The sequence below is a fragment of the Carcharodon carcharias genome, chromosome 7 (assembly GCF_017639515.1).
Source record: "Carcharodon carcharias isolate sCarCar2 chromosome 7, sCarCar2.pri, whole genome shotgun sequence".
NCBI lineage: Eukaryota > Metazoa > Chordata > Chondrichthyes > Lamniformes > Lamnidae > Carcharodon > Carcharodon carcharias.
The window spans coordinates 37,794,024-37,813,516 of NC_054473.1; the positions used below are offsets into that span (position 1 = coordinate 37,794,024).

Genomic DNA, 19,493 nt, shown 5'->3' on the forward strand with positions numbered 1-19,493 from the left:
TCTAACTCTCCTCAGTGTTGTGTGCCCTCCTCTCCTTCATGGAGAGAAAGCAGAGCAATATGAGTGTTAGCAATGGTTTGTATAGGTAGTACCAAAGGACATGGGTTCAAAATGGCTATAGCCTGAGAATGACTGTGAGTGTTGGGAATGTGAGCTGCCTGCAGAGAAACAAATGATTGCAGCTGCAAGGTGTGGCAAGCTGAGAAATGCTGTGCAAGAGATGCTGGGAAAGTCAGAGGATTGGACTTGGCACCTGAAAGTGCCGTGGCACACACCTCTCCCACCCTCCTGAGGTCCTGGATCCTTAGTGCTCTGTCTCCAGGTTGGAGGGACTTCCTTGGATTTTTCAATGCACGCCTGCTTTGTTTGAGAAGCTGGCTTCTTCCTCTGGTCCTTGGGACAGATCACCTCACTGCAGCCCCCAGAGGCTGCAGCGGGATCTCCAGGTAAGTGTGGGAGATCGAGGAAGCAGCCTTCCCAAGTCTCCTCTCCATTTCTGTGATTGCAGCAGCCTCAAAATTCCTTATCCAGCTGAGCCACTGGAACGCTGAGCTCCCTTTAATTAGAATTTCTCCCTTTGACAAATCCAGCGCATCATCTCACCCGCCTTCGCTGATTGGCCAGGGAACCCAGAGGCGGGATGTTAAAGATGTGGTTCAGTAAAGAGCCTCTGCAAAACCCATTGAAGAGTTCAGTATGTTCCCAGTTCCTGTTTCAGCAGGGATTAAGTTCAGAAAATTCACCCATTGTTGCACCCCTTCAAAGAGGAGGCCAGACACTGTCTAAGCCCCAAGAAACAGTGTGGTTTATGGCCTCTTCAAAACTTAAATCAAAAGGTATAAACAATGGGAAAATTCTTACACCAAAAATAAAGTTTAGGCTAGAATAGAATTCTTAATTTGAATTTTGGAGAAATAAATAATGTTATGATGTAGAATATTATTTACCAGAAATGCAGGATCTATATTTGTTTCCCAAATTTTGAAGCGCATGCTTAAACCTATATCCTGAGCAGAAATGTGCCTGAGATCTGGATTTAGATATAGTCCAGGAGATGTAAAAGCTTTGCCTATGGTTTGACTGGTATTTCTAAATGAAATGAGTTTCAGTTTCAGTTCAATTCCCTTGGGCAGTCTGTGAGATCTGGTAGTAGAGTGAGTTTGAATCCCACTTTCAAATAGTATTTGAACTTGTCTTCCCTCATTGATCAGGTTTAATCAGTGCTTGGTCAGCCTGCTGGATGAGATACTGCATGACAGCAGAATGTCCATATTAGACAAAAGGGAAACAAGAGACAAAGCTACCAAGGTCAGTACCATTCTGAAGTACATAATTTGCTGGCCAATCAGGGAGCAGTATTGACATCAGCCATGAAAAGGTGTATAACCGATTGAGCACCTGCCTTCTCAGCTGAAGCTTTAAGTTAAATGCGGGGGCGAAAATAAAAACAATAAAGCAAAGAGTGAAGGCCACTTAAAGCAGGAATGAATCCAGAACAGAAAACTGATCCAATATTTATTATTAATAAACAGCTAGAGCTAGTTGTGTCAAAATCTGTCAGTGGATTAGGGCTCAGAGATTAAATACATTTTTACAGGGTAAATTTTGGGATTGCACTGAAGACTGAAAATTAAATGATTCTAATTGTTATTATACTTATTTATCATTGTGCATTCCTCATCCGCACACTCATAAACCATATTTGTTTATATTTGAGTCAAATGTTAAATTTTATTTATATACATCATCTATACCATCAGATTCATTGAATATGGGTGTTTCAGGTGGCATTATCGACCTGTTAAGATAGAAGACTGATATCCTTTGTTACTAATGCTTATTTCCTCATGCAGTTCATAGACCTTACAGAGTGCTTAGGTCTCATAATAGTCTCTACAGCAGTTTATGCCCTAATAAATCAGATGAGCTTTGCAGAGTTGTTCCCAATAGCAATGAATCCTTCTGTTGCAATTTCCAGTTCAGAGAGACAAATAATGAAGCAAAGCTGCCCCATCTGGCTATTCAGTAAGAGTGCCATTCTTCAGTTAGCTCAGCCAGTGCGCTGCAGGAGAGCAGTTTGTTCAAGCGTGACAAAGGTCACCGTGCTAGCAGGAGTGAATCATAGCTCTTAGAGACATGACTGACAGTAACAAATGAAGCTGTTTATGAACCTTTATCATTGAAATTGCTTTTATTAGTTATGCTGTCAGTTATTTTTATTTTTGAAAGTGCCTACTGGCTTCAATTCTTTTTCATTTTTTTTTGTCCAATTTAAGCAAGATCCATTACCTGCCTTTGTCTATTATGATTTTTTAATGTTCATGTTAGTTGATTTAATCTTCATCCTACACACATAACTGATACTTGTTCTAAATATTAATAAAATGATTCATTTTATTTGTGTTTTTCTTTTTTTAAAAAACTCATATCACCTGCATTCTCTAAGTAATTAGTAGGATTCTAGGTATGTGATATCTGTTTTTGATAATCAGTTTGTTGAATTTTAAAAGTACTCTTCAAATAGATAGAATTTATTTTTCTATTTTCTAAATTGCAAAATGCAACAAAATTGTACAATTGCATTATTGCTGGGCATAAATAATCATTTAATTCATAAATGGTATATTTGATGCAGAAATTTTATTCTGCTCCTGCTGAAGCCTTTTTCACTTTCAAGAATCAGAATGGTCTACAGTAACACTCACTTTAGTGAAGGTCCTAGCTCCATGTAAACTAATGAACAATGTAGCCACGGGGCTACATTGCTAAAGGCATTTTCTATATGATAAAATTGTAAGATGAAATGTTCGCATAGTTGCACTAAGTTTTACAAAGTACCTTGGGGGAGTTGTAACCTAAACATCCTGGTTTCAAAAGGTTGCTTCTTCTGGTCCTGGACATATTCCTGGTGATTTTGTACTTTGTTCAAATGTTAGAGAAGCAGAAATGTGTTCTTGCTGTGATAGATGCATATCTTTAAGCTGAAAATAGCAAGGATTAGTACTATAACATAGTAGCTGATGTGTGTGATAAGTTGCCACTCTGGACCGTTGTTCAGGACTTTTTAGATTTCTGTTCATCAACTCTGGATGTTAGGTCCACTTCAGTAAAATCGGGTTACTATGCAATCCACTTATTAACCAAAGGATTGAAGACATTTGATCCAAGCTTTTTTAGCCAAATGGCAAAAAGAAAATAAATAGAAGTTGTGAATCAAGAAGAAAAAAATATTAATAAAGAAAACATTATTCTTCAAACTATTTAGGAATGAATTACAGTGTTTATTGTGTATTGAGATACAGTAATGTCCTGCCATTCACGGGCTTTAATTCCCGCAAAACCCCGCCAATGGCGAAATTGCAAATGACAAACATTCTTTGCAATGGGAGTCAGTTAGATAGGTTCCAGCAAAGCGAGGGTAGGATTGGTTTCTGCAGTTACTGTACAGCAAATTGTGATATGCGACAAACTGGAGGAGCCTCTGAGCTGAATGTTGTAACAAAAGAATCCAACTACAGACTCAAGTGCTCTCTTAACATCCAAGACACGTGTTGAAATTTTTAAAAAGAGACAATCATCATTTAAGAAAAACATGAATCACCTCAAAACCGGCAGGCAAGCCTTTTACATAAAGAGACAAATTAAATCGGTGAACATTTCAAAATTGAACAGAGCTGTTATTGCAGCTCTGATCTGAGAGATTTGGACATTTCCAGGTTAATCTCTCCTTTTGGGATGCACTTCGGCTGCAACCAGTTCAGGCACTTTTTCTCACCCCTGTCAGAAAGGTGCTTAAAAACAGCAAATTAAATGTCCACAACCAAGACTAATGGAAGGAATCTGCTTCCAGAGACTTTGACATTATCTCTCCGTTAAATTGTGCTGAAGTGTGTGCTCTGTCATGGTGAATGGAATAAATTTCAGTTAGGATAAAGTGTCTTTAATGAGAGAGGGGAAAGAAAATGCAGATAAGTGAATAATTGCTCAGGCAATGGATGATCTGGTGTACAAAGGCTTTAGCTTGGGTAAGCGAATACACGAACAAGGAAGTCGCAAAAGGTGGGACTTTACTGTATTCCAAATAATTTATTGATTTTGAGTTTTGCAAAAAAAACTTGTTTTCTCAGATCCTGATATAATACAGGATAATATAATACATATTGCCCAGCAGGTTACATCGTATTTCCAGAAATGTGTATTAGGGTCCTATATTGCATTACAATTCATCATGCGAGGATATTCCTTTTTGGGAGGCTTGAGCCACACTTAGGGGAAAGTAGGTGGCAGTAGAGAGACGTAATTTGATGGTTGGTGGGTTGGGGTGGTGCTTGGTACCAGTGGGAGGTGAGATTGCTGGTGGAACAAAGGGATCATATTTAAGAAAGAAAATTATAGAGGCTGTGCTTTTCATGTACTGCAGTTTCTATAACACGAATATATTGTGGACAAGGCCATTTTGGTGTCTCCCCAAAGCATTTGAGTGTCAGAACAGCAAATAATTTAGACACTAAGATAAAAGCAAAATATTGCGGATGTTGAAAATCTAGAAGAAAATAAGTACCTCGAAAAACTCAGCAGGTCTGACAGCATCTGCAGAGAGGAATACAGTTAACATTTCGAGTCCAAATAACTCTTCATCAGAACTAAGGCAAAATAGAAAAGAGGAGAAATATAAACTGGTTTAAGGGGGGGTGGGACAGGTAGAGCTGGATAAAGGGCCAGTGATAGGTGGAGATTGCCAACAGATGTCATAGACAAAAGGACAAAGAGGTGTTGACGGTGGTGATATTAGCTAAGAAATGTGCTAATGGGGACATTAAGGGTGGAAAGCAGGACGAGCAAGAGACAGTGGGTGTGGGGTGAGGGGAATCAAAATAAGCTAAAAGGTAGAGATAAAACAATGAATGGAAATACATTTAAAAATAATGGAAATAGGTGGGAAAAGAAAACTATATATAAATTATTGGAAAAAGGGGGATCGGAAAAGGAGTGGGGAAGGAGGAGAGAGTTCATGATCTAAAGTTGTTGAACTCAATATTCAGTCTGGAAGGCTGTAAAGTACCAAATTGGAAGATGAGGTGCTGTTCCTCCAGTTTGCGTTGAGCTTCACTGGAACATTGCAGCAGGCCAAGGACGGACATGTGGGTCTGAGAGCAGGGTGTTGTGTTGAAATGGCAAGTGACAGGGAGGTCTGGGTCATGCTTGCGGACAGACCGAAGGTGTTCCGCAAAGCGGTCACCAGTCAGCGTTCAGTCTCTCCGATCTGTCCCTTGCTCGTCCTGCTTTCCACCCTTAATGTCCCCATTAGCGCATTTCTTAGCTAGTATCACCACCGTCAACACCTCTTTGTCCTTTTGTCTATGACATCTTTTGGTTATCTCCACCTATCACTGGCCCTCTATCCAGCTCCACCTGTCCACCCCCCCCCTTAAACTAGCTTACATTTCTCCTCTTTTCTATTTTTCCTTAGTTCTGATAATTTAGACATTTTGTTACGATACAAAACATCTTTTAAGGAAGTCCAACAGCACAACATATTAGTGCGCCAAAATGATGAGCTGCAAAGTGGAAAGATGTATAAAGTTTCCTACATGTTCCAGTCTTTGCCTCTGCTCATGCAGCTATAGTGCATCAACAGGAGAGAGTCATGCTAGAGTGTTTTCTTTTTAGCCATTCCATAGTTGCCTGAAAAGTGGTACTGGCAGGGTCAGTGCAGTATAGTTAACCAGGAAACATACCATGGAAAAGGATACTCATGGGCTGAATGATAGGAGAAAACGTATGTTTTAACTGAGTATTCAAAATAATTAACATAATTTGTCGCATGAAGTTACATACAAAATGCAGTTTACTTATCTTGGAGCAAAACAAATCTTTTAAACTATGTTTAATTAATCTCTCTTGTAATACATATGTATTTATGTCTATCATCACTAACCCTATGAAATGCATATTTTTAAACCATTATTCAAGACAATTTTAGAAGTCTGTTCCAAAGCTCTGCAGATTCAGTTATTATTGTACCAAGGTTTTCAAAATATGAAAATGTGTTTTGTTGCATCAATAAATAATTTGTGCGTAGATTTTATAATTCAGTATTTCCGAACCTTTTTAAATGACAGCAGCTATGTACTTTATAATGGTTGGAAACCGTGGAGGCTGTGAATCAGGAGCATCAACCTCTGAACCCAAATTCCCAACATAAGCTCCTGTCAGGTCAACCTCAGTAGCACAAAATCATAAAAAAATTACCCTATCATTTTTAACAGACAAAACCACAGCCATTTATTATGCAGAAAAAATATTGAAAATTGTAATAAGTAAACAGTAAATATTCTGAAATAGATTTTTTTAATACTTGATGGGACTAAAATGCAGCTTTTACCAATTCAGTAGAAAATCATTTCAGATTGTAGAAGAAATGTAGTCCCCAGATAAAGAAGGAAGCAATTATCCTATTGTCATTTTCAGGGGACATTTATGTGCTTATGTATTCAAAGAAATCTAAATAGAAAACCTGAACAGCTGCGTCCCCTGAAACCATTTTCAACACAACAGCTGCAAATCCATTTCTGGATGCAATGCATGTTCTTTCTGCCAATTCAAAGCCAATGTGGCTGGAATATTTCAAGCACTTATTAATTTAGGGGAAAATATGATGAGAAACAGAGCGCAACTCTTTTGAATTCTTTTCCACATGAATGATCTGAACAGGGCACAACAATTGGTCTTGTCCCAGGGGTACCATAATATGTTAATACCCTAAAGTATGTAAATTCTATTTATTGGCAATTTGGAACAGGTTAATTAAAGCATTTATATTTTTTCTCTTTTACCGAGCTGATGATGAAGGTTAATATTAGACCTCCAGAGATTTTTCTTTGCTCATTTGCAGGTGTAACATAGATAATCATTCTCAGTTAATTAGAACTACAGTGTTTAGGAAGCAGCCAAATCCTTCTTGGTTTGATGATTATATTGGTAGACAAAAATTAAACTTTAACTCACTGAAGACTGTAGAAGAATGTCTACATCATTTATGTTTAAATAAAAGGGGCTTAAAACACTGTTGCACGATCAGAAATTAAGCAGTGTAGCATGTTTGCCTCTCTCCAGGTGGTGACCAATGTCTCTTATTTTTTCTGTTGTGTATGGTTTATTAATTTAAGTGCCATGGGACCTTTTTTTTACATGACTGCGCAAGCGCTGTAATTTATAGGGACTGACTAGTGCTTGGCTTGTGCAGGAACTGACCACATAGCTGAGGGAAACATTGGTGGTGAATCCACCGTATATTGCTGCATCAACCACTTTAAATAGTTAGGGTGTACAAGCTGTGTAAATATAACCTGCAATTTATCTTATATTCTGGGATGGAGGCAGTTAATGAAATGTAACAGCTAAGCCATAAATTGACCAGAAGTAGATATAAAATTGTGTAAGGAGGAAAATATCTGGAGGGTGGAGTGGTGGTAGAATCCAGTGGGAGTAAAGGATATGAAGTGATGGCACTGGGCTTCTAAGGGGTCAGGGTCAGGAGGAAAAGTGGAAAACATTTGGGAGTAATGTTGAAACCGCCGCAGGAGGGCATAGAAATTCATTTTGTTTAGAGATACAATGGGATGACTGAAGGAAACATCAATCCAGGCGACAAGGGTGGAAGCCAGAAAGAAGAAATGAGTAGCAAATCTTATGAAGTTGGACCTGCTTGTCCATCTAATGGAAATACTGAACAGGAGGGAAAGGGTATGGGCAAAGTATGAACATTGTGGCTTTGGTGGTGGATGTCACCTCCTGAAGGGTGAGTTTTACAAGGGGAACAGATTACCCACACCCCCAACCTAAGAGTTGGTTGGCACTTTGCCAACATGGAATCCAGCTGTACTGCAGAGATATTATGTTGGGGATGGCCTTAATTAGTGCAGAATGGGACTACTGCCCCTCAGGGACAGGAAGTCCCACCATAGAGAGCTGCCAGCCAATTTGATTGGCTGGTAGTTCTGTAGTCCCAGCAGTGCCGGAAGAGAGTAGTGGCTGCTGCTGGGAGTACAACCAATTCCAAAGAAGAAGTGAAGATGGATACTGGACTTCAGATAAGCCTGAGAGACCCCAGAGGGAAGGAATGGGGTGGGCAGCCATGTTAGAGAGGCTGGGGCAGGCATAAAGTGGGGCTACCATCTTAATGGGATGCTCCCAATAAGCACAGGGGACCCCAAAAGGAAGTATGCCCCCCCTTCCTGCCCATCACCAGCCTGTGCAGTGAAAGCTGCCAAGCTGTTTGCATTCACCCTGCAGGCCAAAAAATTGCAGCAGCGGCAGAATGAGGCTCAAGTGGCAATAAATTGTCCACTTAAGCACCTTAATAGGCCTAAGTGAGGAGGGGGGATGCTGCCTGATGCCTTACTGGCCACCCATAAGATGAGGGCAGGTTGGGAGTGGGTAGGAAGGTAGTTGGCTGGTAACCTGCTTTTTTTCACGTGCTTCCCGCCTTAAAATACCCAGGAGGGTCGTAATATTCACCTCTTGAACTCCAGAATTTATTTATAGCATTGAAAGAACATTAACCACTTCACCAGAGCAGCCAAGGTAAGCCCTAGCCTTTCTTTTTCATATCTTAATATGAGTTAGTTATCCTCAAAGGCACCAGAGGAGTTAGAGGTGAATATAGGATGAAACAGTGAGCAGTAGAGGCTCAACAGGTTATTAATCTCTGTTCCCAGAGACTATACATTGGAGTCTTAGGTCTCTAATGGCCCAGTAAAGTGGGCTGGATTTAATGGAGGTGATGGGGGTCTCATCACCACTGGTGACCCAGTGGGAGCCCTACATCTCTTTTTTGGGAAGGAAGCCCTGCCAAAATAAGTGCCACTCCCACAGCTGGGAGACTGCCTGCAGTTGATAGATACAGCTCCTAACTGTATAAAAGGACACTCAGAGAGCAATTCATCTACCTGTACTTCAGCGAGGAACAATGTGTCAGATGTCTCCACTTCACTAGGGATGTCCTTACTGAAACTGACCACATGCTGCAGCCACAACTGCAACTTCAGAGCAGAGTGAGGACAACATTGCAAGTGGTGTGAAGGTGAATATGGCCATGAATTTTGATGGGTTGGGCTGGAACTGAAAAGAATTGCAACATCTCAGCTTGCCATCTATTGTCGGATAAGGAGAGCATTGAGCCCCTCTATTCAAAGACAGTGAACTACATTTCATTCTTTCCCACCAGTGAGGAACAGACAGAACTAGCATGCAGCCTCGCAAAGATTGCAGTCTTCTCTATGGTGCAGGACACCATTGACTGCACACACATGTCAAATCTGAGATGCACCACAACCAAGAGGGATTCCATTACGTAATGTCCAGCTGGTGTGTGACCATGCACAGTGAATCATGCAGGTCAATGCCTGGTTCTGACAGCAGTCATAATGCCTTCATTCTGCAGCAGACTGCTGCGCATTCTACATTTGAACTACTATGGGCGACAAGGGCTATCTGCTGACCATGTAGCTCATGATTGCATTATGCAACACTCATGCATGTGGGCAGCATGCATTAATGAAAGGCATACTGCCACACAAAATATGATAAAGCAGACCATTAGTATGCTGAAACAATGCTTCCGCTGCCTGATTGCTCTGGCAGTGCACTGCATACTCAGTCAAGTGGGTGTCAGGTGTCAGGATTTATAGTTACCTGCTACACATTGAACAGCCTCACCATTATGAAGACATAGCCTTTGCCATCAGCCATACAGCAATCAGTGGAGGAACAGAAGGATCAGCATGAATAGGAAGGGAGGGGTCAACCTGTGGAACTGTTGTTTTTGTGCAGTTGTTTGGTATTATTGCATAATCAGAATATTGCTATGGAATTAAAAACACAGTTTGCAAAATAATTGGGAAACCTCCTGTAAATGAAACATTTACCAGAGTTGAGTAGAATAGGAAGGTGGTAGGAGGGAAAGCATGAAAAGGGGTCATTACAATACAAGTGTTCACCCCTTTACAAGATAGATTCTAATGTTTGGTATAGGCCACTTGGCAGGACAATTCAGAATTATTTGAAAATACCTTGATAGTATTATTTCATGGTTTAAGTGTTATGATTCAAGATGGCCTACCAAGGAAATCAGCAGGTACCTGACACGAACTCCCCACCCCCGTTATGTTACTAATCATATCTGTTGGTGCTTACACATTTACCTAGCAGTGATTGAGAGTAACTGGCTTCACAGGCTCTGGGTCAGCATCAAGGTAGTTGCATTGGCAGCTGTGCCATCAGATACAAGGACAACTGTTGCAAACTTCCAAACTGGGGATGGTACGATTGGTATCAGGTTAGGTCACCAGCAACATTTCTGTTTTTACCTGCATCCAGCTTAGATTAGGAATCATCTAAAATACTATTCAATGTGCTGTCCATGTATGTATGGAATAAGTGACTGATGCTTTTATCAGCACGGCCAGTACTTTCATTTATTTTCCCATTGAATGGCAACAGGACATTGACAGTGACTCTATGTCACTACTTTGCTATATTTCCTAAAGTAGAGGAGTCATTGTTGACTATCCAGTGGCTATCCAGCATTTGACCCCTTTTACTTCCTCTGCCACCATTGCTCCTTCTCACCTGTGCACTGTGATAAACCCAAAGCTACTTCTCGCAGCTCAATAACTGTATCCTTCAGAATGTGTATAGCTGTTTTGGTATTTGCAAACATTGGTGGGAGGGACATCATTTTTTGTAAGTTGCTGTCTTGTCCTCTGCCACTAGCAATGTTGGAAGATTCCTGTTCCAACTAGTTCAGAAACAACTTACAAAAAATGCTTACCTCCAAAATGCTAGCTGAGTATGATATTTACAAGTACAGGACTGAGTAGGGGAACCAGACTTAAGAAATAAGTGGTACTAGAGTTTGGGTAGGTTAGCAAATTTATCTTTCCCTGCTTGCTCCATGGTCAACTATGCAAAATGGCCTGGATTGTGGTGGGTATAATAATGGCAAAGCTGTCAACTTTCACTGGTGTTACTCTGTGAAATTGACCGTAACTTTTGGAATTCACACGTGCAGATGTGTGAGGTTCAAATCCCACCACAGCAGATGGTGGAATTTGAATTCAATAAATATCTGGAATTAAAAGTCTAATGAATGTCAATTGTCATAAAAACCCATCTGATTCACTAATGCCCCTTTAGGGAAGGAAATCTGCCATCCTTACCTGGTCTGGTCCACATGTGAGTCCCATCCACAGCAATGTGGTTGATTCATAACTGTCCTCTGAAATGGCCCAACAAGCCATTCAGTTGTATAAAACCATGAAAAACAAGTCAATAAGGATTGAAACTGGATGGACCACCTGGCATTGACCTAGGCACAGGGAACAGCAATGGCAAACTCAGCCCGGTCGACCCTGCAAATTCCTCTTTACTTGTGCCAAAATTTGAGAGCTGTCTCACAGGCTGGTCAAGTAATGACGTAATCATACTCACGGAACCATACCTTACAGATAATGGCCCAGACACCACCATCACCAGCCCTGGGTATGTCCTGTCCCACTGGCATGATAGACCCAGCAGAGATGGCGGAACATTGGTATACAGTTGGGAGGGAATTGTCCTGGGAGTCCTCAACATTGACTCCAGACCCCATGAAGTTTCATGGCACCATGGGCAAGGAAACCATCTGCTGATTACCACGTACTATCCCCCCTCAGCTGATGAATCAGTACTCCTCCAACTCATCCTCACCCACCTCCTGTCGCAGATGTGCTTGTCAATGACGGTATGAGAGGAGTGGCCATCGCACAATTCTTGTGGAGATGAAATTCCAACTTCACATTGAGGATACACTCCAACATTTTGTGTGGCACTATCGCTGGGCTAACTGCAATAGATTTCAAGCTGATCTAGCAACTCAGGACTGGACAACTATGAAGCGCTGTGTGCCATCAACAGCATAAGAATTGAGCTCTGATTCTACCAAATGCATCAGTTTATACTTTGAAGATTCCATAGTCCAGCTTTCACAATGTAAGGGAGTGCTGATTGGATGCTGGCCTCATATGTTTGCATCTTTATGTTTCACAATATATCTGAATCATACAAAAGTGATTTCTATGGTGTTTCACAAATAATTCCAGTTGCAACAAACTTCAGGAGGCCTCAAACTGTCACATGAGTCTTTGTAAAACAATGCAGGTAGCAAGGAACTTAGCTATATTTACTATTTTATCTTTGGTCTTACGATCTGTGGAGTGGTGTTGCCTGCAACAAGCCACATCAGACGTGTCTGAATGGGGAGCCTTGCAATTGGGAATGTATGTTTTAAGTTTAAACCAAGGGCAAAGAAGCCTTGCACAATATGCACTAAAACTTCCAATATGCCCACCAGGAAAAGGGGGCAGAATTTTCTGCCTGCCGGGCAGGTGGGCCCGACCCAATCTCTGGCGGGCAGGGAGCCAATCCCCGCCAGAGAAGCGGGCCCCACTGCCATTTTAAGTGGGCGGGCCAATTAAGGCTATGTGCTTCCTGTGCAGGTGGGGGGGATTCCCCAAATGCAAGAGTGTGCTCTTCGCGCATTGTACGAACGAGCACACATCTCCCTGAGGCTAAGCGCTGCCTCAGGGAGATCGCTTACACTTGTACAAATATTAAAAATAGAAAAATAAAAAAATCCTTAACATGTCCCCCTCATGTGACAATGTCACACGAGATGGGACGTGTTAATAAATTTCACTCAAACTTTATTAAAGTTTTTTAAACCCTACATAAAACCTTATCCTGCCAGTGGATGAGGTTTCATGTTTTTTCAGAAGACCGCTGGGGCTCCTGGCCTGCCCACCAACCTTAAGGTTGGACGGGCAGCTCCTTTAATTGTTTTAATTATCCTGTCAATGGCCTCAATTGGCCATTGACAGGTCGGCAGGCGCACAACTGATTTTGCTGTGCCCCGCCTTCCTGAAAATTTAAATGGGGTGGGGTGATGTCGGTGGCCCCCCCATCATTTTGCGCGTCGGCGAGCGGTCTCCACCCCCTGCTCGCTGACAGCAAAATTCAGCCCATGAAGTTGGAATGTTAATGCTATCAAACTTTCTATAGGCATATGTATATTTGCTGCTATGTATTTGTGCTGAGCCATATGATTCTCTCTTTATTATGAATCTTTTGGTGTGTGGCACTTTCACTCTATCGGATATGTAAACTTTATTGGTGATAAGAAAACAAATGTCAATCCAATATAAAAATAAATTACACTCCACAGCTCTCAGCTGCAGTAAAAATTACTGACAACAGTAAATGCCTTTGCAATTGTGAATAAGATTTATAAGGTTATGACCTGCTCCACTTATTATTGCATAGATTTTGAGTAGGGCTCAGCTCCTTAATAGAGAAACTGTGGTGCCACCTCACTTTCAACCTTGTAATGGTAGAAAGCCTTACTGAGCAATGTATATGAACTGGTTAGTGCAGCATGTTAGGGCATAGATTTGTATATGTTTTTGATCTACAGATCAAATTTAATACATATGAAATTAAATATATATTCCTCTTTAATTATTTATCGAGCTGTGATTATAGTTTGTAAGCTACTAGGTATGCTGTTATGTCAAACTATCAATGGATGCATGAAGCTGAAGTCCCAGTGAATGCTTTAACATTTCTTTGATATTACACTCACACTGCAAACATACTATATATGATAAAATACATTTTGTTATGATCCCCATAGGGACTAATAACGTTAAACAAGAGATTTGAATTTCCAGTGAGCAATCCAAAGGAACTATGCGGCAAGGTTTGCAGCTTTAAGACTTGTACGGTAACAAGCAAACTAAAAGCAACAACAACTAAACACTACTTAGTAGGCAACTAGCACTCTAAATTACAGAAAACATATCCCTCTGTAACTTTTTAACACAACCTAAAACTCCATGCCACAGTTATAATTTATGGTCTCCACAGAATAACAGTTCTCACAAGAACCAATCCAACATCACTCCCAGCTTCCAACAGATCCATTGTTCCACATTTCATTAATTCGTAACATTGAGTGACTATCAAAAGGTGTTTCTATCAGTTTTCGTAGAAGTCCTGAAACGAAAGCCAGCAATCAGGCCCATTCTGGCAATTCTTCACCACCCGTCCCCCCACACCAGGATAAATCTTCTAGATTCCTTAGATTGCCATGGGATGTATCTCTTTGATGGGGGATCATGTTTCCTCATGCATTTCTGCTTGGTAGCTCGCAGAGAACTCATAGCTTTATTCTCTCTCCAAACCACACCAGTTGCAGCCCTTTGTCTCTCTGAGAAACCTCCATCTCTCTTTCTGTTTTCTGCCCAAAACTTGGAGACTGAAAGTCTATCCACAGTCAGCACAACCGTTCTTGCATTTATTTTCAGGTGTGGATATTTTACACATTGCTCCCAGTAAGTCAATCCCTGGGCCCCTCTGTCCCCATAGTACCCAAGCCACCCAGGCATGTTGTCAGGCTGGAATAGGTCACATGACTCTCTTTACTACCCCATTTTACCTTGAATTAAAAGGACATTTCCAAAACATAATCATCTTATAAAACCTTGCATTCATAACATAACATTTAAATAAATTTAAAAGATACAAAAGTCCAATGAGATTTTTTTTCTTATTTTTTTCAGGTGCGCATATTTGCCTATTTGATCGGACGTGAGGCTGTATTTTCTGAAAATCTGAAATGGATGGCCTGTGCAAATAAAGGTTTGTCTTTTGCACAGAAATTGCAAGCAAATGATTCTGGCTTTGTAAAGTCAGGTTAAACAATAATGAAAAATAGACTTATTTCATCATAAAAATCTCTTCATTGTGTCTTGGAGCTCTGCATGATGATAATGTCTTTGTTTTTACTGGGTGAGAAATGGAGATTTATAATTTTAAAATTGGATACTATTGTGACAACAAAGTAATTATTTTAATCCTGATATTGTGCAGTATAAACTACATTTTAGTTTTATGCAAATAAAGCTAATGATAATTCCTACTATATCTGCTAATATTTGGGACTGGAAATGAGTAGAAATTACCAAAAGAGCGATAAATTAGATCCAGGCCATTATGCATGAATGTTTTGTTTCTTAGCATTATCCATTCATGTTTGCTCTTTAGTAGTAAATTATTTCCTGTATATTTTTATGATATTTCCTTTTTGAAAGGACTTTTTTTGATCATGTCAGGCTATGCTTGTTATTTCTCCATGTAGCTATGCAGACAATAACTGTAGAGCTCAAAATGCAGGGGTAAACATGTTGGTGCATGGCCCCTGTAGTATTGTTATGCATCATGGCCCATCTCCCTTCATTTTAGGCAAGGACACAAGAAGCCTGCTCATGGTTCTGCTCACTTAGCCTGCTATAATGTGCTCTGAACTGCCTGTGGCTAGGCTCATTATGACTCTGAATTTAATGTAAATTTAGGATCCTTTCCTAATGTGACCGAAACACAAAAGCAATGCAGGAAAATGCTCTTGTCTGTAATAAAAAGAATAGCCCTGCTCCTCCTAAGTAACCTTTTCCTTCGAACAGTATTTTCTCCTCACACTATTTCAGTCTCCAGCAGCTAATGGTTTGAAGGAAGCATTGTGACCAAACCATGAAAAAGGCAAGGAGTAACCCTTAAATAGCTGCTGATGCCCAGCATCCTGCTCTGAATGCCGCGGTTTGTCACATTGTGGCAGAACCAGTAAAATATTCTAACAAGATAATCTTCATGTTCATGCAGCTCCTTAGCAGCATGTGTCTTTGCACCAGGACCTCATTATCTGCCCTACTGTCTCACTAAAATATAAAAAAAAAGAATATTATGATAAAACCATATCTGCATGGACATTTTGTCAACATTTGACTGCAGTCATGATAGAATAGTTGCTGATAAACCGATGTCTCTGTGGGAGTTTTATCGCCAAGAAAGGAATATTCTGGGATATCTAATGTGTGCTACGATTAAGCAGGCAGCCCAAAGTTTTGCTTGATTTTCCTATAAGGACTTGAGATACTTTGTAGAATCTTCCTTCAAGTTATGAATTGGTGGTGGTAAATTCATGGTAAAATGGACTTTATACAGTCTGTGAAAATAATAGGCATGCTGGCAAAATGGTCTTTTCTCATTTTGTGTTTTCTTATGGTATACTTAAAGAATAAATGAGTGATTTATGTACTAATCAGCAATAATGATACAAGAAACTAATGAATAAAATAACCAAGCAACAAATTCATTGTGCAGTATCTGTCACATTGAACATCCCTTTATAATGTTTTAAATAGCATTGCAGTTAGATTGATGAATTACCCCGGTGCACAACTTTAATTTACTCCAAGCTAAATGTATAGATAAAACTACAGTGATTGTCTTCAGCCTGAAAATGCTTCTATGACAACAAGGTCCATAACACAATTCACTGGCAATCCTCAGGTTTTGCATTACAATGAATGCTTTGTTGCAGGATAATTATGCTTGGGCAGACCAAATAAGTGTGAAAATAAAGTTAATCTTGCAGACATAAACCCCATTACTCAGACAAAAACCTACTGTCATACTCAAATATAATGGCCGATTGGACTTATGTGGCACAAGATCTGTTCAGGGAATCTATGAAGCTCCCACAACACTCAAGAAGCTCCATCCAGGACAAAGCAGCCCACTTGATTGGCACCACATCAGCAAACATTCAGTCCCTCCACTGCCAACGCACAGCGGCAGCAGTGCGTACCATCTAGAAGATGCACTGCAGGAACTCACCACCCAGAAAGAAAAAACAGTTTGGACCAGTACTCTTATTTCCCAGTTTTCACTGTTTTTTTTCCTTCTGGGCAGCACCTTCGATAGCACTTTCTAAGCCCATGACCGCTACCATCTAGAAGGATAAGGACAGCAGACACTTGGACCAAAAATTTCCCCCCGTCGTGGAGAGGGGGCCGGTGGGGTGCGGGTGCGAACTCAATCGGGTCCGCGCCGCTATTTTACGTGGGCCAATTAAGACCCACCCATTGTGACGCGTGCCTGGAAGCACTGAGCGCTCCCTGTGCAGGCAGGGGGTGGATTCCCTGAGTGGTTCCCTGTGCTCTTTCACGCATGCACGCAGAAGAGCACAGAAATCTCCCTGAGGCACAGAGAGAGATTTGTTTTAGTGTTAAACACTTAAATAAAGGTTTTTAAAACTTTTAAAAACGTCCCCTCATGTGACACTATCACATGAGCTGGGACATGTCAAAGAATTAATGTATAAATTTTTATTAGATTTTAAAACACTTCATGAAACTTCATCCCTCCAGTGGATGAGGTTTCATGAAAAATGCAAAGGCCGACTGGGCTCTTCGCCTGCCTGCCAACCTTAAGGTTGGAAGGGCAGCTCATTAAATTGAGTTAATTAGGTTTTAAATGACCTTAATAGACCTTTGACAGTTTGGCGGGTGCGCAGCCAACTCAGCTGTGTGCCCGCTGAACTGAAAATCTAAATGACGCACAGTGACATTGGGACGCCCGACATCGGCGCACGTTATTTTACGCATCAGCGAGCAGGCCCCGCCCTCCGCTCACCAACGGGAAAATGCTGCCCGTGGGAACACCACCACTTGGGAGTTCCCCACCAAGCCACTCAGCATCCTGACTTGGAACTATATCGCTGTTCCTTCATTGTTACTGGGTCAAAATCCTGAAACTCCCTCCCTAACCGCACTGTGGGTTCAAGAAGGTAGCTCACCATCACCTCCTCAAGGGCAGATATAGATGTTCAATAAATGCTGGCCTAGCTAGCAATGCCCACATCCCACGAATGAATAGAAAAAAGTCAAATTGTAAGTAAAACTGAAATGGCACATTCAGATTTAATTGGTGTGCACCATTTCAACTCACAGACTCAAAAGGCTGTTTGTTCCAGGTTGTATGTTTTCTATCAAAGAACCTGAAGTTGAGCACACATTATTCCATTTAAACTAAAAATAGTATTGATTGATCAGTCATCCAAATCGATCATTGCACAATGGATGATAAATTCAACTGACCGCAATCCTGATGAGTCAGACAAGGCAGGAGCTGCACTAGATCATCCGTACCCAATATATGAAGGATATCATCATCCTGATTTTTGACATTGGACAATATTATGGAGTTCCATGGAATCCAGAAAAAGCTGGGGCTTGTAGGAGTACATTTCCCGATTGGGTAAGCCTGGTGGTGCTTGCATGATATGGTCAGAAATGACGGAGGGATTCCATGGAGCCCACGAGAGCAGGAAACTTGGCGTGGACTTAATTAGGCAGGATTTAAATCCCAATTTCTCAACATTTGGTTGAGATGCAGAGATAAAATCAGTGGTGTGTTAGTAACGTGATGAGCCTTATGCCATCCTGTGGTGGATTCATAGTTGTAATACCATGAATACTCATTCATGGTAAACTTTTTAAAAATTATGTCCTACCTTCAAGATGAAGTCAGCAGCACACAAGAGTCTCATGGCACCATGTTCATATTTGTTTAAAGGTGGCGTGCACCATTTGGCTTTCTGCAGTTGTGTGCAAGGTCAGCAGTTTTCCTTGTTCAACTCTACAGCACAAGAGAGTACAGTCGGAGAATGGCAGCTTGCATGGAGGCTCAGGACCAGCGAGGATGAATTAGTGGTGAGGGAGGAGGGATGTGGAATGTGGATCGGGAACAAGGAAGAGTGAAATGGAAAGGGCTTGGCTTACCGGGTGTCATGCGGGGAGGGGTGGTGGGAACAGTCAGTCAAAGTAAGAAGATCAGGGGCCCAAAGGGCACTGTAAGGACTTTCCAAATGTGTCTCCATCGCAGGCTGTTGGCTGGCAGAGTCCTTACAGGAATTTGAGTTCACCTACAACATTTCAATTATCCCCGCTGAGAGTGATCTCATCCAATGTCCTTTACAATGCATAGAAAAGAGGGCCAACTGAGCCTGCAAGTTCAGCTGTGTCCCACATAGTGAAAAGTACAACACAGGACACTAATATGAACATTCAATAAAGAATGAACAGAAAAAAAAACATTATTTATTCCACAGTAAAGGAAATGTCCTAACTCCCCTGTAACCATTATTGCAAACTATCAATGAGGCGTGTCAGTACATTTAGCTCTCTGACTCAGCTAGTCTCAACAAATAATGTTGATGCACACATGTATAAAGTGAAACCAATGTCATGTGAAATATTTACAAATGAAATTTAATTTTGAAAAGCATCTGTGCCACCTTTGTGCTCTCAAGTCTTATGTTAATAGCTATGTAGTTGGACAGGAAAGTTTTAGCTGTGATGCAGAGCCTCCCTGTTTGACCAGGAAGCTCTTTTAAGACCCACCCATATCTGCTGCACTGTCAGCTAATGGTGGGTTTCACCAGTGGAAAGCATCACCCTCCAAGTGATCGCATATTCTCCCGAGCATGCCACTAGCATCCATTAAACTAAACATGCCATGCCTATTGGCCCATCATTCCCCCAGCAATACATCAA

At 41.0% G+C, this 19,493-nt stretch overlaps 1 protein-coding gene across 1 annotated transcript in view; it reads left to right on the plus strand.

The window, feature by feature from the left end:
• The window catches only part of cacna2d3a (calcium channel, voltage-dependent, alpha 2/delta subunit 3a), a 1,018,794-nt gene that overhangs the window by 589,175 nt on the left and 410,126 nt on the right, over positions 1–19,493 (plus strand). Inside the window, exon 12 of the mRNA XM_041191614.1 lies at positions 14,661–14,739. Coding sequence (XP_041047548.1) covers positions 14,661–14,739 — 79 coding nt within the window. The remainder of the gene's footprint in view (positions 1–14,660; positions 14,740–19,493) is intronic.